Source organism: Prionailurus viverrinus, chromosome C1 (assembly GCF_022837055.1).
Source record: "Prionailurus viverrinus isolate Anna chromosome C1, UM_Priviv_1.0, whole genome shotgun sequence".
NCBI classification, from domain to species: Eukaryota; Metazoa; Chordata; class Mammalia; order Carnivora; family Felidae; genus Prionailurus; species Prionailurus viverrinus.
The window spans coordinates 140,808,871-140,831,843 of record NC_062568.1 but is presented as its reverse complement, the minus strand read 5'-3'; the positions used below and the strand labels follow the sequence as shown (position 1 = coordinate 140,831,843).

At 37.9% G+C, this 22,973-nt stretch overlaps 1 protein-coding gene across 4 annotated transcripts in view; it reads left to right on the top strand.

The window, feature by feature from the left end:
- Positions 1–18,485, top strand: part of HS2ST1 (heparan sulfate 2-O-sulfotransferase 1) — a 175,082-nt gene extending 156,597 nt beyond the window's left edge. For 3 of the 4 annotated variants that reach the window (XM_047870816.1, XM_047870819.1, XM_047870818.1), the window contains 4 exons: positions 823–961; positions 11,734–11,831; positions 13,300–13,457; positions 14,466–18,485. In XM_047870816.1, the coding sequence (XP_047726772.1) occupies positions 823–961; positions 11,734–11,831; positions 13,300–13,457; positions 14,466–14,695 (625 nt within the window). In that variant the 3' untranslated portion in view covers positions 14,696–18,485. The remainder of the gene's footprint in view (positions 1–822; positions 962–11,733; positions 11,832–13,299; positions 13,458–14,465) is intronic. The other variant, XM_047870817.1, reaches the window with a different exon arrangement.
- The last annotated feature ends 4,488 nt before the right edge of the window (positions 18,486–22,973 follow it).

Genomic DNA, 22,973 nt, shown 5'->3' with positions numbered 1-22,973 from the left:
ACACGAAGGTTTCAAGACTGGGACAAGTGAGGATGTTAGAACAGGAGCCAGCTGGACAATTCTAGGGGCTGCATGGGTTGCTAAAGTAAAAGCCTTCTGTGTTTCCTTTGTTCCTTCAACTCTTTCTCATTCCCCAAGGAAACAGTGCTGAAACCAAATGGCTTTCACTCTTGTCTTTAAAATCAGCAAGAGCATGGGGCGCCTGGGTGGCTCAGTTGGTTAAGCGTCCGACTTCGGCTCAGGTCATGATCTCGCGGTCCATGAGTTTGAGCCCTGTGTCGGGCTCTGTGCTGACAGCTCGGAGCCTGGAGCCTGCTTCAGATTTTGTGTCTCCCTCTCTCTCTGCCCCTCTCTAGCTCACGCTCTCTCTTTCTCTCTCAAAAATAAATGAAGATTTAAAAAAATAATAATAAAAATAAAATCAGCAAGAGCAGAAGGCTGACTCCAGTGGTCATATTGTGTGGACTTAATGCTGTATCCGTTGATAATGTTTGCCTGGTTTGGTGGGCCAGAGATGAGAAATCATTGCTATATAAAATTAAGATGTTTTATGTAATTCTTGCCAGTAAAATTTTAAAAAATTATTTTTGTTCAAATTTCCCTTCTTTATCTTCAGCAGTGATTTTTAAATTCTTATTTCCTGGTTATTATATTGTAACAAATAATCATAAACTGTTTCCTAATCTCCACATAGTCTATTTTATTTAAATAAATGCACATTCTTCTTTCCGTATAGAAGTAATACCTCAAACTTACAATTTCAGGACACCCCAAAACAAATGACAATATAGATTTCACCTTTTACGTTTTGTTCTGTTTCAGATTTGGTGTGAAGAAGAAGCCAATTTACATTAATGTTATAAGGGATCCTATTGAGAGGCTAGTTTCTTACTATTATTTTCTGAGATTCGGAGATGATTATAGACCAGGGTTAAGAAGACGAAAACAAGGAGACAAAAAGGTAATAGTTAAGTTTTAAGATGTTTATGAAGGTAATTGTTTATCAACTGCAATGAATAATTGCCTTTAAAATTTATTATTCATTATGAAGGTACTACTAGCTTATTGTGGAAATTTTGAAAAGAACCCAAAAGTATAAAGAAGCAAAAGTAAAATATAGTTGATATTTTGGAGTACACATTATTTTTTGTCATTTAAAAAATATTTTACCTTAGTTCTAGAGCTGAATATTTCTTTTACAATAGTCCTAACTAACCGTTTTCTATGAGACCATTATAATTATTCATTCGTATGATGGTTTTGAGTAAGTACTTTGGTTCTCTTAGTCTTAATGATGGCAGTTTATATTGATTTGTGCTCATTGGTTTAGGAACACTGTTTCGCCAAAGCAGCTGTTTTCTTCAGGCAAGATGTGAATAATCTTACTTATTAATAAGCACATTCAGATTTGGGTTGTCTTCTATTTAAGTGCTCCTCCAGAGTAGCACCAGAGTTATTTTTCTGAGAAACCAAACTGATTTGTCAGTTTTCTGGTGGAACACCTTTACTGGGACCCCATTGCTCACAAGTCTGCCCAAGGCACAGGAGACACCATCTGATGAAACCCAAGACCGACTTCTCCTGCCTCATTTTCCCTCAGGCACCCGGTGCTTCAGCCACATGAAATGTCACCGTCCTCCAAACTTATTATTCCTTCATAATTTTGGCACACGTGTTGTCCCCATATTTAGAATGTCTCTCCTTCACTCTGGAAAACTGTCCACTTTTAAGGTCCAGCTCAAATGTTAACTGTTAGACAAAGTCTTTTCTGGTGCCCCATAAGCAGTTAGCCGTGTCCTTTTTAAGGCTCCCAGGGCACTCCATTCAGACCCTTTTTTAAAGCATTTATTTGTGATATTTGAGTTATTTGTTTACATGTATGTCTTCTCTAAAAGCTTGTCAACTCCCTGAAGCAGGGGCTGTATTTCATTCCTCCCTGTTTCCCTAGTGTTTAGCACAGTGCCCAGTTCATCTGTTAAGTGCCTGGCAAATGAGTTGAATGAGTGATTTCTACACCTTTTAATGTATTCTTTTACGTAAAGAATTGCGTAGTCATGATGCTAGATACTGGATATAATAATTAACATCCAACAATTACTTTTTCTCTTAAGTTAGATGGGCTTTCTGTGTCACGTGAGTGGGTGATTTTCTTTTATTTACTTTGTTTATAAAATCTAATAATAAAACTCTTTTGTGACCTAGTACTTCACAATTTATTGATAGTTATTTCTAAATTCACTTTAATGCTTCTTTCTCCTTTCCTTCCTTTAGTGTTTTAAAAGTTTAGCCTTCTCATTTACACTCTTTTTACTCAGTAAATGTTAGTATTCATCTCCCTCCTTTGACCAAAGGAATATTAATGTCAGTAAGGAAAAGATTTACAGTCACAGAGGTTCCTACATGCACTGTCACTGTCAGCCCTGGATACCATGGTTTAGTGGTTGCTGACCTATGTAGTTTGGGGAATTAGGTAATAATAACACTTAATATAACAACAATAATAGTTCACATCTATTGAGTGCTTATTGTGCATCAGGTACTGTTTTAACTTATATATATGTATTTTTTCAGGTAGCCTGTAAAGCATTTCTGTAGGGTGGGTACTGTTATTGTCTCCACTTTACAGATGGGGAAGTTGAGGCACAGAAAGGTTAAGTACCATGCCCAGTGTTAATGCTACCAGTAAATGGTAGAGCTGGAATTTAAACCCAAGTACTCTAATTCCAGAGCTCACAGTCTTAAGCCCCCTGTACCCTTTATAAAGGAGGGAGGGAATGCCAGATGCTACCCAACATTTGTATGTGAGAGTTGTTCCAAAGTGGCATTTTCAATGCCCACAGAAAACTTCAGGCATTTTCCTTTCATATTTGAAAGTTTCAAGTAGATATGCCCTCTCAAGCCTAGAGACTTAACATTCTTCCCCCTGATATTATAGGGCTTGGTTTATTTTTGTTTTTGTCTTTTTATGTCATCATAAAATACATATTAATACATATCTGTATTTAGATGTAATATTAGTAACATCAACACAGTGCTATTACCTTAATTCTCATGAGTACAGGGCCGTATACAAATGCTTTATTACAACAATTACTTCATCTTATGGTAGGCAAAATGGACTTTTTGGTCTTGAAACGTATTGAAATATACATTTTTAATAATTTGGCTTCTTTCTCATGACACAGGTGTTGGCAACATTCTCGGACCTAAACCTGTATGATGTTGTTTTATTACAAATAACTCCATATCTAACTGGCAAGAGCTTTCATTAATTAATAAACTCGTATCCATAGACTTGATAAGACTGCATGGCATATAACATTTTTTAAATGGCAGGGCACTTGAAGATAAGGGGGATTAAAAGGTGGCTGTAATGACGCAGGAAGTACCTGGCAAAGGTTGGAAATACCTTGCATTGGCTTCACTTCCATTAAACTGTATATTGTTGACATCTCAAGTGATGCTTGGAAGCATATCAGATAATATGCAACTATTATGTTTTAAACTGCAGTACTCCGTAATCTACATTGCTCCCTCCTTACACTGCCAAACAGTCATTTCAAACACATTTCAGGCATATGCATGCCTATGACAGCTTTCAGTTGATCTTGTAAGGAACAAAAGATTTATTTGGGAAATTTCAAATACTCTGTTCTTTGTATTTTGTAACTGGAGTTTTGCTTTAGTATAATCTCTGGCCAGCATCTGGAAAGTAGGGATATTAAATAACCTAAAGATAAGCAATAAAAACCTATATAGAGAAATCAGTGATTCTCAAACTTCATAGTGTCAGATCTCCTTTTGCTCTTAAAAATTATTAAGGATCTGGAAAAAGCTTTTGTTTGTGTGGGTTACAGCTGTTGATATTTAGCAGTATCAATAAATGTATCAATTTGCTGGGAAATTTAGAAAATATTAATTTAAAGGTAACAGTTGGAAGCCCATCATATGGTATCATAAATAATATATTTTAGTGCAAATAACCATTTTCAAAAAAATACAGAGTTGTATCTTACATTTTTGCAAGTTTTTTTTACAATATCTGGCTTAATATGGACAGTTGGATTTTCATATTTGCTACTGAACCAGTCTGTTGAATATGTTCCTTTGGTTGAAGTATATAAAGAAAATCCAGATTTGCACAGATACGTAATTGGAAAAGGGAGGATTTTAATAGCCTTTTTAGAAGATTATAGATGTTCTTCTTAATATTACACTAAAACCTGGCAAGTAGTAGTTTCTTTTAAATTTTTTTTTTTTCAACGTTTATTTATTTTTGGGACAGAGAGAGACAGAGCATGAACGGGGGAGGGGCAGAGAGAGAGGGAGACACAGAATCGGAAACATGCTCCAGGCTCTGAGCCATCAGCCCAGAGCCCGACGCGGGGCTCGAACTCCTGGACCGCGAGATCGTGACCTGGCTGAAGTCGGACGCTTAACCGACTGCGCCACCCAGGCGCCCCAAGTAGTAGTTTCTTAAAGTCTTTGAAGTGTGGAATCTGAAAACACAGCAGTGAACTTTTTATGCTCTGCTACGTTAAAATCCATTGATACATTTTATACTTTGAATGGATTTTTTAACAGAGCATAATTTTGTAACATCATGCATTGGTCATTGGAAACATATTCACACACACTGAGTTATGTGGACCTTCCAAATGTTGACGCATTTGATTATATAGTACCAGAATATAAGACTATTCATTAATATCACCACTGATCACATCAGAGAAGTCTTTAAGTATTGGGAAACTGTCAAACTTAACGGTGGCAGATCAAGTTTTCTGAAATTTTATTTTTTTGTTTGAAAGCTTAACTTTTGTCACTGCCACAGAATTCTCAGCCTCAACACTGTTGTTTTGGGCCAGACAACTGCTTGTTGTGAGGGGCTGCCTATACATGTAGGATGTTTACCAGCAGCTCTGATCATTGACTAGCAGCATCCTGTCCCCCCTTCCCCGCCCCCCCACCGCCACCCACTGTGGAAACCAAAAATGTCTCCAGACATTGCCAGATGTCACCATTTGAAAACACTGAGCTACTAACACTGTCGTTTTCTGCCGAGTGACAGGTGCACTGTTGATTTGGAGAAAATATCTACCAAATATCCAAGTTTGAATAACCATGGTTTGTCTCTCAGTCCTTCTTTCAATGTAGGCCTTCCTGTGGCTTCTAAATAATATTAACTGCACCTATAATTCTCATCACTCACATTTTCTAAATATGTAAAATTTATTTTATGAATCTTTCAGGTTTGAACTCCCCTATAGATTGTTAAACATTTTTTTATTAACTATTGTTTTATTAGCAGAACACCAAGGTGGGGTTATTCTTAGAGTAGTTAACTTGCTGTAAATAACAGTCTGAAGGAGAGTCAGTTTATGTTGTTAAGTACTCAGTGGTCCCAGGGATTACAATTCCTACCCCAGTTTGTATTCTTTTTATTTCTTACTCTAAATTAACTAGACTTAATTGACAGCTGCTAGATAATAGTGAATTTAGAATATTCTACCTAAAAATATGTTAACTTATAAAAGATAGTAATGAGTTGAGAAGAAATCTGTACTACCTGATCCTGCCATTAACTTACAAAATATCGCCTCCGAAGTTCTTAGCAATTCACAACCCCCTGACCATGGTTTGTATATAGAGCATGAATTTTACTATTCTGTCTCATAAAAGCATGTGACAAATTACTGTTTGCATAGAAAGTATTTTATTATATAGAAAAAGCATCACAGGAAAGCAATATAATTCTTTACAGCTCAGTAAAAGGTACACAACCCAGAGTCACCCTTCACTTGTCTTCTTCCCAGGTTTCTGATTGAACCATAGGTGTTTCCTTTCACCAAAAGAGAGAAAACAGGAGTTTAAGAAAGAGATGATGAGTTCAAACTGGACATTATCTTTAGTCATGTAGAAGTAAGTGGAGTTAGCCACTAGAAATTGTATTTGTATCTCAAGAAATAGGTCTAAACTAAACTATAGATTTGGGAGTTAGCAACATTAGGTGGGAATTGAAACAAGAGATTGAATGAAATTGCACTTGGAAGACATATAGAATGTGAAAAGAGGACCAAATGAAAAAGAAAGAAGAAAATGAGGGGGAGCAAGTATGTAGTTCTGGGGACTGCTGGCGTTTAAGGGGTAGGCAGAGAAAGAGGAGCACGGCCAGGGGGACTGAGGTCCAGAGAATCAGGTCCTTGAATGAGGTCCTTGAAATAGATGGGAAAATAATTTCCATTGCAAAGAAGTTAGCGCATTGGGGATTTAAAACTGTCCCTTAGATTTGTCAATGGAGAGGTCATTAGGGATGTTTGAGAAAGTAATATAAGTAGAATCCAAAGGGTCAAGGAGTAACTGAGAAATGAAGTTAAGACTGAGAGGAAAGACTACTCTTGAGATAGAAGTTTGGCTTTAGAAGGAACAAAACACATCAGGAAATGTTTCTTTAAGATGACAGACACTTGGGCATATTATGTATCCAAAGGGAGCAGGGGTGATGGGTGATACAGGAGAGTAGAGAAAACTGATGGAGCAGGGTCTTAGAAAGGGGTGAGGATGGTATTCAAAGATAGGAGAAGGAAACACCTCCTTAAATATGAGGGCAGCAGGGGGCTAGAGATGCAGATAAGCTTTTGTCTAAGCAGGAAATTGAGGGAGCTTACTCTTAGCTTTGGTTTTCTATGTAAGTTCATTTGCAGAAAAGGGTTTGAATGTAAATATAATTGTCATCACTATCAAGCATCAAATTTTGATTAATTTTTTTAAACTTCAATTTTAAGAGTGAAGTATCTAAACCAATAATCTAAATAGTCTAGAGAATATTTGGAGTTGCATGCTTTTAAAAATATCTGTATCTTGTTGACAAAAAATTGTTCTTTCTAAACAAAGATGGCTTTTAAGTGAAAAAGGTGATCATAATTGTTTGTTTCTTTGGTGTACTGAACCAGGTTTTGTGGGAGAGGAACAGAGTCTGGAGTGTTTTTATTTGTTTTTGCCTTTTATCTTAAGGACTTGAAATTTTATAAGAGAAAAAGATTTATGTATAGAAAATCCTATTTCTGAAATATGACCAAAATGTGTAATAAAAGCTAGCAGGTAAGCAGGAAAGTTTTGATGACCATGCATTTGAATGGCATGTTCTGCTATGAATACAGAAACCCAAGTGCTAATGTCACTGTAGAGGAGTCAGTGAAACAGCTCATCTTGATTAAAATCTTAGTGGACCAGTTTATCAGGGTGATGTGCTAAAGATGGTATTGAGTTATCTTAATTTGGTTTCTCTTGCTAGGAAATGCTTTACTTTATTCATCAGATATTTATGTAGAAATGGGAGAATTTCTGTTATGCTAAGACATGGCACACTCATGTACGTTCACCAGTTTTTTATTATTCATAGTCCGTTGTTTCCTCCACGTCTTCCTTGCTACTGGCCATGTTTAGATCGTCTCTTTTAGTTGATGGGAGCAAAACTCTGCCCCCAGATGATAAGAAGGAACCACACAGGAGGCAAAACCCGATCTATTTTTCCACCTTTATATTGTCTAATAAAATATTTGGTAGGTGAATTAGTTAAAATAGATGCTAAGCTTCTAAAAGAAAGAAGTCCAGATAATTTAAATAATATTTTTATACTTAAAACCCTAAAAGTGAGGGGCCTAGGCTCTTAGAGCAACTAAGCTCCACACTGTTATTCAGGGACCTAGGTTCCTTCCGTATTGTAATTGTGCTGTTCTTTAAGACATTGTCCTTATGTGCTTGGTTGAATTTGGGTCACCACTATATCTGCCTTCTTGCTTGTGGGAAGAAAGGAAGTAGAAGGCAAGCAATTTCTTTTTTTTTTTTTTTATTTTTTTTTTAATGTTTTATTTACTTTTGACAGAGAGAGAGAGAGAGAGAGAGAGAGAGAGAGAGAGAGACCATGAGTGGGGGAGGGGCAGAGAGAGAGGGAGACACAGACTCTGAAACAGGCTCCAGGCTCTGAGCTGTCAGCACAGAGCCCAACATGGGGCTCGAACTCATAGACCGCGAGATCATGACCTGAGCCAAAGTCAGACGCTCAACCGACTGAGCCACCCAGGAGCCCCGCAGTTTCCTTTTAATAACCAAATGACCCAGAACCTGTTCACATCACTTCTGCCTCCAATGCACTGACAGGAGCTTAGTCACATGGCTATACCTAACTGTAAGAGAAGGTAAATTTCTATGACTCTGGAAGAATGGATTTTGGGAGACTCCCAGAATGGGCTAGCAGATTTAAAATCACTGGCCAAAAGTAGATTTGAAGAATATCTACACATTTTTTTATTTGAAATACAAAAATACTTCAAGAGTTGAGCACAGGGATTAGGAGTTGGCTAACTATAGAATTTAATACATGCTTATTCATTAATCTGTTTTAATTCCAATAGTGGATAAATTCCCAAAGTTGTCCACAGAGCAACTCTGGAAACTTCTAATACTGTAGCATTTAGGGGCGCCTGGCTGGTCAGTCGGTAGAGCATATGATCCTTGATCACAGGATTGTAAATTCGAGCCCCACATTGTGTGTAGAGGTCACTTAAAAATTAAAAAATTGAAAAAGGAAGAAAAAATACTGCAGTATTTTAATATCCTAGTTTCTTATATTTAAGCAAAATCTTTTTAATGTTTGAGTCTTACACAAAATGGTGGTAGAGATTGTGCATTCACCCACAATCACCTTAATAATTCATTTATTTTCTATCTGGGACTTTAATCAGATAGAGGCGTAAAGAAGCAGAGCGCTTCTTCTGAGCTTCAGAGGCACCTCACTATGATCTAGGATCTTTTTTAAATTGGATAGGCATGGAGTCAGAAACCTTCCAATATATCATCACTCAGTTCATTGAGCCAAAGATTTCTTGGAAATTGGAACATGGTAGAGATACATACATCAGTTGTTTTATTTTTATGAGCTACAAGTTGGCATAAATGATAATAAAACTACTTTTTAGGAAGTGACTTAGGCTAGCACATCTAAGTCAGACCATCTAGTAAGATTGAGCAATAACGTTATGGCCACTAAAATGGGGTTTATTGAGTCTGAAGAGTAAACTGAGGTGTTTTCACTTTATTTGTGTATATATAATTTGTGTTTGTGTATCTAGCTATAGAGAGATCCTAAGAGAATTTGAGAGAACTCTAATGACTGTCAAAATGCTTCATGAAAAGATGTTACTGCCCCTATCTTCATCCTCACTGGAACTGTGCCTTTAGTATTTATGTAAGTTCCCTGCAGTGCATTTACAACTACTGATTATGCAGACAATTTGCTTGGCAGTAGATTGTGTGCGGTAAAGGACACAAATGCATACTGCATGATCCCTCAAAGAACTTCTCTTTGTAGTTGAGGAGAGAGAACATAACACACATAAAAAAAAAAAAAAGTACATGAAGCAAGTTCTTCAGGTAAAGATATATATGTAGATACACATACCTGGATCCTAAGAGATGGCTATTACAAGGCAGTATATCATTAATTTATATGAGTCCAAAGAAGGTAAGAGTCACTTTGGGCCAGAATCATTGGAGAGAGTAGCTTCATGTAAACTACAATGGTAGAAGGAAGGCACTTTCAGAGGAAGTAAATGTAGTCAACAAAAGTATATAGCTTTAAGGTACATATCACATGCTTGAGAAACTACAAAACAGGCTAATCTGGTAAAGATGGAAGTTACACATAGAGATGAGCTAGACTAGCATATTGAGGGCAGATTATGAAGCATTTCTTAAAGCCAGAATAAAAAATTTGGATTTTTTTGTTGTTGTTGACACACCGGAAACCATTGAAGGTTTCTGAGTAGAGGATGTTAGAAGTGACTCTTTCCACTAATCTGATGCCTGTACAGAACAGGTTGAAGGGAGGAAGGTGGGGAGCCCATTAGAAAGTGATAGTAACAATGGAAACACAGCATTGTGGGACCCTGATAAAAGCAAGGTTGAAAAAAGAAAAGATAGATTGGAAAGACATGACCTCAATGATGTTAGGGGAGAGAGAAGAAGGAAGTGTTAGGAAATGTTCTGAGATCTTCAGTCTGAATTACACAGGCAGTGTAATTCTGTTGCCTGAAGTATTGAGTATGAGGTAATAGTGGAAATTCAAATGAAAATGCACACGAGGTATTAGAAGATGAAAAGTCATGGATCTGGAGGTACAGATTTGGAAGTTCTTTGCCTAGAAATTATAAATGAAGCCAAGGAAGTAGGAAATGTGAATAAGCTAAGGAAGGGAGTGGGCAAAGAGAAGATAGTTGAGATGAATTTCCGTAACTATTAGGAGGACCAAAACATGCCTTCAAAGAAGATAATAATAATACATTCAGAAAGGTACAGAGAACCAGCAAAGCCAGAAGGGGCAGTGTCCAAAGAAGTAAACAAGAATCTCTTAGGGGCAGAGAGACCAGGAGATTTCAGAAAGGAGAGGGTGGTCAAATGCTGTGAAGGTCAAGGAGAACAAGAACCAACAAGACATTGTACTTGACTATTAGGGAGGAGGGGAGAGAGACAAGCACAGACATAGATACATTCTGTTTATCAAATGCCTACAGTGAACCAGTCACTGTGGTAGATTCTTTTACATCCATGATTTTATTTCTTCCTCAAAGTAAGTTCCTGTCCTGCTTTTTTAGATAAGGAACAAACACAAAACTTAGATTTTCTGGGTTCAGGGTTCAAACCCAAGTCATAGATCTTTTTACTGTATCAGTGAAGAGGTCATCGGTAAAAGAAATGGGCAGATTGTGGACTGTGTTTGCTCTTGTCTTTTGAATGTTGCCAGAATAAAGAGACCGCCCAACACTGGGTGTAAAGATTTTTTTGCCCTGTTCTCAGATTTTTGGTTGAAAGGGCCCTTTGAGTTTATCTAATTGCATAGATTAGAAACTGAGGTTTGGAGTCCTTAAAGACTTACTTGAAATATGGTCAAACCTGCTTCCAGAAACTCAAGAGCCTTGACTCCACTGTTTCACACTTTGTCCTCTCAGAAATAACAGGTGGCATTTGTGGGTGTCTCATCACCACAACCCGAGTTCCCAAGTTTGCTCTCTGGTATCTCAGTGTCATTTCAGGTAGACGGGGCCTACTGTTAAAATGCCTGTGGCAGATAGTAAGTGCTTGAGGAGGTGGAGTTGATTAATTTTACGTTCATACCCTGTGAGTCTCTTTCCCTTTTAATTAATTCAGTCAGATACCATGGACAGGAGGGCACGCAAGTCATAAGTGTCTGAGGTCATTTCTGCTTTTGGTACAACGAGCTTTTGTTTGCTTTAATGAGAAAAGGAGAGAAGACTTAAGTGTAGCCCTACTTTATATTCTTCTCAAATGGTTATTTCACATAGAGTATCTTTAGCTTTATTTTTATTTAATTTCCTTTCTAAGGGGGATAGAAATTACAAATACACAAATTCAACATAAACCAGTATTTACACTCAAGGACATATTATCTGAAGCGGGGGAGAGGGTTCAAGTCATGCAGTTAAAAAAAAAAAAGCCCTCTTATATACATTGGCATAAAACAAAGACGGGAGGAAAATCCGTGTATTTTCCTCAGTATCTTAAGTATATTTTCATAACCCACCCATCTCTTTAGTTCACTAGCTCATTCCACCTGCTGCTCCTCGTGTTATTCAATGACTTACTTACCCTGTTAGGGTAGTTGATAGGTGAGACCTGGGTTTAGGGCTCATGTGTGCTGCTTTGTGTTTATTCCAGACCTTTGATGAATGTGTAGCTGAGGGCGGCTCAGACTGTGCTCCGGAGAAGCTCTGGCTTCAAATCCCATTCTTCTGCGGCCACAGCTCGGAATGCTGGTAGGGAGATAAAGCTTAAATTGATGCTCTTCTTTGTTTTCTCTAGCATCTGTATTTCACAAGTGTGAATGTATTCGTCAAGGATTAAGTATAGGGAACTTAGTGAAAGACCAGGCTAAAAATAACATGTAATTAAGTAATTTCTAGTTTTATAGTTACCTTTAAGTGCATTGAAAAGTTTCTTCATACATCTTATCCTTGCAACGTTTTCTCAGATGCTGGTTTTTATTTTTTTAAGTTTATTTCTTTATTTTGAAAGAGGGAGAGAGACAGAATTCCATGGAGGCCCATTTGTGCTGTTAGTGCAGAGCCCAGTGCAGGGCTCAGGCCTGCGAATTGTGAGATCATGACCCAAGCCAAGATCAAGAGTCGGACACTTCACTGACGGAGCCACCCAGGCTCCCCATCAGATGCTGGTTTTTATTTTTTTGTTTTTGGTGTTACATGTTTTGCCCTATTCCAGCAGAGCTCTTCATTTAGAGTTCAGGGGTTATTTCATAAACCTCGTTTTCTCCTAAGCTTATTGTTTTAGCCACTCACGTTACATCAAGAAAAGGCTTAGTGGGTAAATCATTCACCAGGTTTTACTATTAACTGACTTTTTACTTTGAGAGAAGCCAACATTATGGTTGTGGTCTAGTTTACCAATAAACGTGAGGTGGAAAATAAAAAGATATTTTATCTTCAATAAAGAGTTTATTTCCTCAGCATGTGCAGAGTTTACAGTTTAAAAAAATGACACATTTTTATACATATTTATATGTTCTAATCAATCATTTTAATAGGAAAACTAGAAAGGAACACAAAGTTAGTATCTTCCTTAAAACTGTGGCGAGAAATGCAAAGAATGCCTTCATTCTTTTCCTCATTGTTTGAGACATGTTACTGGATCACTATGCGCCTTAAGTTCTTAATAGATTATATCAGAGCATAATAACAGCATAACAAGCATAGGAAGAACATCTTCTCAATTTTTAGTCATTTCCTTAGAACAGGGATTGACAGATTACAACCTGGAGACCAAATTTGGCCCATCACCTGTTTTTATAAAGTTTTACTAGAACACAGCCATCTCCATTTATTTACTTATTGTCTGTTTTTATTCTGCAAAAGCAAAGTTAAATAATTGTGACCAAGAACACATGGCCTGCAAAGCCTGAGGTATTTATTACTCTCTGGCACTTTACAGAAAAAGTTTGCCGACCTTAGAGCAATAAAGGGTATTGCTCTTTTGGACATTATTGAGAAGATTTTAATTGAACTTCTTTAGTTTGTTCCATAGATTCATAGAAGTGGGAGGGACCTTTGAAATCAAGTACCCCTCTCCCCACAAGGAACATTAATAAAAGAGCATTAAGGCTTTGGATGGACATGTGTTTGTTTCCTCCATAATACATAGGGTCAGAGGCATCAAAAGTTCTTAGCAGATTTCACAGCCAGGTTTTTAATTCCTTTTCTTTGGTTTTAGGAATGTGGGAAGCAGGTGGGCCATGGATCAAGCCAAGTATAACCTAATTAATGAATACTTTCTGGTGGGAGTTACTGAAGAGCTTGAAGATTTTATCATGTTACTGGAGGCAGCTTTGCCCCGGTTCTTCAGGGGTGCTACAGAACTCTACCGTACAGGTATACAAAGGATGGGTTTCTTTTGTAAGCTGTCCTTAACTTTGTTTGCAACTTGAAAAATATGTGTGATTTCAGTTTCTTGAGTAAAGCACAAGAAATAAGTCCAGAAAAGCAGGTATATTGCCTATTTCTTCTTACCATTTTCAATACAAAACAGTGCCTGGCACACACACACACACACACACACACACACACACACACACACACACACAATATTTTTTGAATAAACATGCATTGGATGATAATTAGAAGGCATTGTAGGAATAGTGGAAAAATATGATCTGCAGAACCAGCCTTAGTTAGAAATGTGTAATATTAACTAATGGCAGATACCAAACATTATGACCATATTGCACCTTAGATCTACCTGCCGAACCCTGTTTAAAGTAGGGGTGGGATGGTGAGACTGAGTCACGTTCATGATGATCATCAGCATGTGCTGTGTCTGTCATGGTTAAGTGTGCTTCAGCAGCCTTGACAGTGTGACATATCCGAAAGTGACAGTGCTCTGGTCCAGTCCGATTCTGATTTTTTTCCCCTGTTCTTTGCGAAGATGCAGTCTAGCAACTTCCTAGAGTATGCATGGGCCCTAGCTTCTAACACAGAGAGAATGCAGATTATGGTAAAACTAGTATTTAGTTTGAATATTTGAATATCTAACTAGTATTTAGTTAGATATTTTGTCATATTTTAAAAAATAAACTAGTCAGAACACCAAGCATTTGAGACTACAGCATGTAAGGTGACAGCCTACTCTTTACTGGTGGTGATCCTTATGTTTATTATTTGACAGCTAATTAAGTCTGTAAACAGGTTGAGGATTTACATTATGAAGGAGTAAATCACAGTTCTAGTAGGTTCAGGGCACCATTTTTGTCTGAATGATATTAATGCAAAACAGTTGTTACCCGCCCTTCAATGTGCCACATTGACTTCATCTTTTCACATAAAGAAGCATCCATCATTTGTTCTCACAAGTATTTACCTCTTCTCTTTCTCATTTGTAAGTAGGAAAGAAATCTCATCTTAGGAAAACCACGGAGAAGAAGCTCCCCACTAAACAAACCATTGCAAAACTGCAGCAGTCTGACATATGGAAAATGGAGAATGAGTTCTATGAGTTTGCTCTGGAGCAGTTCCAGTTCATCAGAGCCCACGCCGTACGGGAAAAAGACGGAGACCTCTACATCCTCGCACAAAACTTTTTCTATGAAAAGATTTACCCTAAATCGAACTGAGTACAGGTGTGACTGTTCGATTCTTGAACTAAAACTTTGACCCTGTCTTCACCTTAGTTCTCAGCTCTACAGCTCGGTTGCTGATAGGTGTATAAGACCATTTGTATTGAGCCAAGTTAGGAAACAGACAGAAACACCGAGGAAGTAGATACTGGCTGGTAAGTTTCAGTGGCCTGAGAAGTTTAAGTTTCAGCCTTTCTTTCTTTCTTTCTTTCTTTCTTTCTTTCTTTCTTTCTTTCTTTCTTTCTTTCTTTCTTTCTTTCTTTTTTTTTTTTTTTTTTTACCCCCCTGGTTACATTTTCATGGGAGTTATAATCTCCTGCCTGGAAAAAAAAGCCTACACATCACCTAAAAATCAACACATAGCAGGTCTAGTCAGAGGCTAAATACAATTTCACAAAAAAGTTCTGACACTCCCTTTTTGATAAAGCATTTTTTTTCCAACTAACCATGAATGAAGATGAGTCCATTTGCTGCTTCCACCTTCACCTGGAGGTTCGAGATACACACCTGTACCGAATAGTGTTATTAACTGTTGGGCAGTGTGTGCTTTGTTTTCGTGAATCCTGTCTCATGAAATTTACTGGAATGTTTGATCCTGTTTGCTGAGAATGTCTCTGCTGTAGTTGGAATTGCCCATATTTATGTAGGCCGTTTTAATATTCTTTAAAAAAAAAAAAAAAGATCTTTAGTGTTAAAAACCAATTTTAAAATAATCAAAGCAGTATTTCTCATTCCTGTCTCCACACTACCTAAGACTGGGGAGACACTTCAAAGAATGCTGACGTTTTAGTTTAAGACTTCCACACATTAATATCAAAAAAGTAAGTTTAGTATTTGTTCCCCCATGGGTTATTTGTAAAGCAGTAAACTGACATTGGTGATTCCATATTATAACTCCATTAGTGAGCTGTGGTATGGGTAGGATTTTCCTACTTCTTCTGTACTTTTACTTGTAGACTATTTTTACTAAGGTGCTTTATAATGTGTTTTAAAGCATTGCATTTACAAAAAAAGAAAGGAAAATGCTGTAAATATTGCATATTTTATGTATTTGGACCAAAAGGTTAGACGTAATTAGATAAAAGTGGTTTTGCACCCGTTTTATGAAGTCAAGTAAAATCATCAGACCTACTGTTCTTGTAGTTCTCATTTAACTTTACTGTTAAGACATCACTGAAATGAACTTCAGTAACCTTTCAATTTTGATACACAGTACATTGTTCATAATTGGGGCAGTAGCTATAGTGGAAGGAGTACTGGACAAGGAGTCAGAAAATTTGATTTCTGGTCCTGGCTCTGCCGCTTATCAGCTGTGTGATCTTGGGCAAGTCACTTAACCTCTCTTTGCCTCAATTTCCTCATCTTGAAATGAGGATACTAATACCTGCTGTACCTACCTCGCAGGGGTGTTGTGAGGATTACATGAGATGGCATGTGAAAGCACTTTGAAAACTGTAATGCGCTATATAAACGTAAGGTATTATGGAAACATCTTTAACATATGGTTTCCTACCATTCATTTTTTTAACAAAGAAAGGGAAAAGTCCACTTATTAGCTGGTTGGGGAAAAAAGTGAATCTTGATAGGAATTTGTGTTTGATAAATATCTTCTCTGTTTTATCTTCTCTGTTTCAACAACTATGGAAATACGAAACACCTGTGAACTAACTCTTAAAGATTCATGAACAGCTGCTTGAGTTCAGGAGGTTCCCTGTTTGAAAAAGACTTTCTTAGCTGACTCAGGGCAGGGTACAATTTGCTCTTCAACTTTGGAGAGACTTGTCTGGTTTTATTTTCCATTACCATTCAGAAATGGTAGCTCTTTTTTACCTCTGGTTGTTCAGGTATATTTTGCAGAGTTTCATTACCCTGTGCGTTCTTTGCCATCTTTCCCTTCTTGGAGTAACTGAGGTAAGATTTTTAGACACGTTTTCTAAAAGAATGATCTTTACTATGTTTAGTTTAAATAAACACTATTCCTGAACAAGTCCTCACAAACTAGTTAAACATTTTAGGCAGACTACTCTAAAGGTTATTAACTGTACGGGAGGTGAGGAGGGAACACTACTTAATGAAAAAACATAGATTTAAAGAAAAGCTAAAGGAAGTTGGTGGAAAGAATCAGTTTAGCGCCCTTCCCTCCCACCTCCAATACTAGGAGGATATTAAGAGAACATTGGCAGGCACACTTTTCTTACTTGGCTTTCTTTCTTTCTTGTGTATTTATTAACTTTTACAGATATTTGTTGAAAATCTATACAAATTATTCCCTTGCCCAAAAGTAAAGCACCACCTTAAGGTGATGTGTTTGACATTTATTCTGCTAAGGAACCCCCAGTATGCAGGTTACTCTTGGAGTACATGCTAAAGTCTTCTTGAGGTGCACTAACTCTTGGGAAACTAGAGTAGTATGGAGTGCCCTACATCATGGGTTCAGTCAACTTTTCCTTTGAAGATACGGAGAGTATATGTTTTAGGCTTTGCAGTCTGTACAGTCCCTGTCGAAACTACTCAACGCTTGTCATGTTAACACAAAAGCAAGGATAGATAGCACATAAATGAGTGAGCATGGCTGTGTTCCAATAAAACTTTATTACAAAAGCAAGTGACATGCCAGATAGGGACCATTGGTTGTAGTTTACCAACCCCTGTAATAGATCATTATTTATGGAAAAATCATTTTTAAATCTGTATTCTAGTGACCTAAAAGTTTATATACTTCCAAAAGCTCCTAACTTCTATCCAAAGAATATCTTTCTCATTCGGGCGGTCTCTCCCACAGATTCATAAACTTTCATGAGTTAGATTGCTTCCAGGTGAGCATGTTTTCTTTCCCAGTTTAACAGTTTGGAATAGAGGCATTTATTCTGTCATCTTGTAGGATAGGTTAGGGAGTATCCTTCCTGGAGACTGAGAAAGGGTTAGATTTAATTCCATCTGGTCCAATACAGCCCTAGGAGTCTGACAACCGCAGAGTCCTCGTAATATCTAACTTTATATTAATAATAAAAATAAAAACATAGAACCACTGAGACAATAATGTATTTTTTAAAAGTGGCAAATGTGGTTTCCTTTTTTCAGCCTTTGCGCTTTTTCAGTATTTTGACCATAGGGAATTTTTTTTTTAATAATACAAAAGCAAATTAACCACTCTGTATTGTAAAAAAACGATGTTATGTGTGTGTGTGTGTGTGTGTGTGTGTGTGTGTACATCTATGTTTATTTCCTAAAAGAGGAAAAAGTACTTTTTTTTTGTTCAACTTGTATCAACTCCTGTTTTCTAATTGCTGTGAAATGGCAACTGTTGATAAATTATTGTGACTTTTAAAATATAATGGGGAGGATATATTTTGGTTTTACGGAGCTTTAATCTGTAAAGTATCACTTAAATATATCTGATAGCAGCACTTAAAATATTGCATGGGGATTACTTTTCTATCATCCATACCCATCTGTGCAACTTTGAACATACTGGGTGCTTCTGAATTCTTGGTGATTGGGTTTCAATTATTGAAAATCAGAGAACTTAAACTTACTGACTTTTAAACTTTAAATTTTATTTTGTAGTCTTAAAATTCAGTTAATGCCTATAATTTGAAATCTGGTGTTGCTCTTTCTCAATATATGTCCTACTGGAAATTCCTGAAATTGTTAGTGCCATCAGTGGTTTACAAACAGTATTTTGATATTACAGATGATTTGCTCATTGTATTTGCATAGTTAGAAAGAAAATAGTTTGTAGACGATGATTCTCTTTTTCTAATAAAATGAAATAAAAGTTCTTAAACACACTAGAGGATTTAACTAAAGGCTGGTTCCCAAGTGCATAGCTGGTATTTTAATTTATATTCAAATTCTATGTAGAGAACATCTGTGTAAGCCATCTAGGTTTTCCCATTGATCATTTCCAACCACACCTATGGTCCTAGAAGCCTTTATTATGAGAAGTAGGGTATGGTACTGTAACCTCTTATGAAGTTTGTCTGTAAGAGGCCCAGGTGCTTCTACTTTATGGTTTGAAAATCCGCCTCTTCATAAATTAGTGCTATTCACTGTGAGAGGAAGCAGGGCGATCGCTGTGAGAGTTTTGCATCCATTTACCCTCTGCAGAATTGCTGTACCAAGCCCACCGAACTGCTGCTCAGGCAGCCTTTTGAGGGAGAAGCATCCCTGTTTCAAATGCACTGCCAATTCAGCTCCTCTGGAGTGGAGCTTACTTTCTGGTTTCCTGCAGTGGGAATTTTAGAGCTTGTAATGGGCGATCAGTTAGTCAGATTTATCCTATAATTTAGGTTCATGCAGCTTTGTGACCTTTGCAGTACTATTTATAGAAGGACCCTGATGATGATGATCTCTTTAAAACACATAACTGGTGAGCCTGTGATTCAGACCTACCGGTGCTGTCGATCTGATTTTTTAGACAGCTTCCCTAGCTTTCTGTTGAGAGTCAGGAGCGTGAGCATCTCTAAAGCAGCATTGAATGTAATTTTGAGGAACATGGGTTGTATATTTTGACTCTTATTTTATGAATGCCACAGACAGCTAAACAGTGCCTTTTCCCCCTCACAATCCATGCCGGAAGATGCTCACTCCTTCCTCTGTCTCGGCTTTCTCTCCCTTCTCCCTCCTCCCCCATTCACTTGATTCATTTATGCAATACTGTTTCCAACTTGAAGCCATTTTGTCACATCTGTTGGAGAGATAATCACTCCTTTTCCTTAACATTCTGCCAGCTTTCTGTTGTTGAAAAGTGTTTCAGTTGATTACCTAATGCAAAAGCTATAAAATAAACACTCAGTGGGAAGGGGAAAAATGGTTTGGTGTCCTGTTTTAATATTTTCTTCCGTAGCCTTGACACTGATGGACGTTTTCCAAGCGGACTCAGTGTTGAATGCCTCAATTATTATTGCCACCAGAAACGTATGCATCATCACTGGTCCGTAATGATTTTTCTGGCTTATTTGTGACATACAGACCGACACATTTTTTTTTTTTTTGCTTTGTATTTATCTCCTCATTAGTATTGAAATGTTCAGATAGAAAATTTACAACATGTACTTAGGATATACACTTAATTAGAAGAATAAAGGAAATAAGAAAAGGACTATCAACTTAGAATAAAAAAAAATTTTTTGAGGAGGGGGAGCTAATCTGATTAACGTTTATTTCACAGTGTAGACATGCCCATAGTGTTTTTTGAGAACACACATTTCTAATGATTACGTGTCTTTTGTCCTTAAAGGAGAAACTCTGAATTACATAGATTGCCAATTCCCAGCCACTGGCTCGTTGTTCTCAGCAAGCCATTGGTTCTTTTTACACTGTATGGTATCGTGTTGAATAACATACCAGTTCAGTGATAAACACGGAGTTTGGTCTGCACCCACAGAGCATTGATTTGACAGTCAGAAGGGCCTGCCTTTGGCAGTGTGACTTTAGTAGATGGAGAGAACAGTGTTGTGAGGATTGGATATCATGGATACAAAGTGCTGCCCCGAGGCAGACTACTAACTAACAGCTTTTACGTGCTCTGTGAGAATGCGGGGAGGAAGCCGGCCGGCCCTTCTGACCCTGCAGAGGGTTGTGTCACCTTATCGAAGATCTTTTTAGAAATGTCGTGAATGGCACTGAATTTTACTTTTTACTGATGAGTGATTATTGTAATGCCTCTTGACGAGCCTATAACAGACATTCATGGTTCCCATACCTGCTCTTGTCTCCATCCACAGACTTCCTATGAGAGAAGCGGGGGATGGGGGGTGCCACTCACTGTGCTAAGGGAGACTGGACTTGCCTCCAGCAGTGGCTGTGTCAGCACATCATATGGGAACCATGTGGACTGCCAAGAAGTACTTGTATAAAGCTCAGGATATCTAGACTGAAACGACTCTCCCTCTTTCAACAGGAAAGAAAAAAACTACACTCTGTGAGAAAAGAGAACACTTGCCTTAGTTATAAACCAGCTGATCATGTCAGAATCCCAGGGTTTTAGGACATCTGAAAAACAAATTTAGTACGCAATGATTGTTGCCTCAGCCTTCACATTTTCACTGTACTCTCATCATCACTACCTATTTTTTTTTAATAGAATAAGCTAGTGAGCTTTATTATTCTTTTAAAGTAATCTCTGCACCCACTGTGGGGCTGGAACTCATGACGAGGTCAGGAGTCACATGCTCTACCGACTGAGCCAGGCACAGTCTGTTTTTTAAAGCAGCACTTAAGCTTTTGGAATTTTCTCCCAGCAGTAACAAGTACAGAAATGCACATTCCAGATCACTGTCTGTCTGTAGGCATCTCCCTACCCATTGCCTTACCTGTCTTCATTAGCCCCAGTCTCACCTTTGTCACCACAGAGCACACGTGTCTCCCCCCCCCCCACCCCCCGCAACCAAACAAAAAATAACCGCACCACCGACAAAATTGTCTTCAAAATGCAAGTTTGCCCCTTTTTATTCCAGGAATGAGCAGACAAGGGAAGATTTTATAAAGGCTATTCTCTTTGTGGTTTGCTAGATTCTAGTTGCATGAGATGGAACATAAAGTTTAAAAAATATTCCAAGGGCCTATTTAAGGTATAATGCACTGGAAGATCATGTAGTTACCACTTAAGACCTATGAGGGGAAACAACAGGAAAAATGTCGAGTTTGTGGTTGCTGTTGTTGCCTTTTATCTCTGTTATTTTATGAGAGAGAATAAAGTCCCTGGAATAGGTTACTTTTTTTGGTTTGAAAACGAGAACTGTGGAATTCATGAGAAGATAACCCTCCAAGGTTTGACTGGTTCGTTACTCCTTTCTCCCCACTTTTGGGCCCCATGTTTATTCAAAACCAGATGACCAACCTGGTGAGATTACCATGCCCTGTTTTGAAAAACTTGATACCCTTGCTTTTCACCTTAAAAACAGGTCTCAGACTGTATCTGATCTCTGCTATTCCCGTAAGATTCAGGGCCTCCCTCCTTTTCCCCACAGCCTTTCACCACAGACATATTGTTTCTGCACACGCTCGTAGCTGGGCTACTGAAAGTCACTTTTGAAAGATGCAGTTATGAAAGATAGGTCTGTGATTGGCCCTGAAAAAGGCAGTTTTATGGTAGTTATGGGCTCTGGAGTGCCACCACTTAACTAGCTGCCTGGTCTTGAACAAATCAGCCTAAAGCTGAGTTTCCTCCTCTGTAAAATAACACTAATATCAACGATCAGTTTGAGGATTGAGATAATTAATATGTGTGTAAACTTACTTAGCACTTACTTAGTTCCTGTTACTAGTGAGCTCTAAAGTGCTAACATTATCTTCTATGGCAAAGATTCGGATATCCCGTGTTGAGGTGTATATGCACTCAGTCATTAACATGTGCCAGGCACGAGGAATGTGAAAGATGAACAACAGAGTCCTGGCCTCTGTTTGTTAAGAAGAAAGGAGGTAAAGAAATAAAGAGCACTGAGCAAAAATCTATTTTTTGCCTTCCTGGTAAATCACCTATTTTGTTACTGTTAAGGATTCATAACACCCATCCCAGACCTTTTAATTTAATACACTGAACGGCTCATCTCTTAATTTTAACCTTGAAATCGCAGAGGTACCAACCTAGCCCAAGTAATGAAGCTCTAGACGCCTAGGACCCATTAGTTGGCTCCAAAATGTAAACCTCCATCGTCATCTATATGATAGGCTTAATTTCATGACAAATGAACCTGACAACTAATTGGGTTCATAGATTAAAATGATACGGTTTTACTGTGAGAGGCATTGCTAACATTCAGGTGTAATATTTAATTCTATTATATTTCAATTCAAAAGTCAGTAAAACTAAGAAATACGAATAAGGCAATACACCTAGCCCCGACCTTATAATTGGGTTGTGTTCTCAGAATTTATTAAAAACAGTTCTTTGAAACCCATGTGAAACCAATGTACACATGGGCACAGCCCACAAAAGTTGGTTTAATCTAAACACGCAAGGATTTATCCCTTTATTAGGGCAGAGGGAGCTAAGGGCTATGCCCTTCCTGTTTTTCTGCTGTTTCCCCCAAGGAGATGTTTTAGTCTTGACTCCTAAAGCTAAGCAGTTTCTGTTTCCACCTGTGGATGATGGGGTTGTAAGCAGAGGATAGTCACGTTTGCGTTCTTAAAAGATACTTGCAGCGGTGTAGAGAATGGGCTCTCAGGCTGAAACCTGGGAACACGAAAACCTCCGAGGTTTCTGCAGTCGTCACGGGAAGCGATTACAAGGTTGGGGAGAAGCAGTTGTGTCTCAGGGCCAAAACCCCCA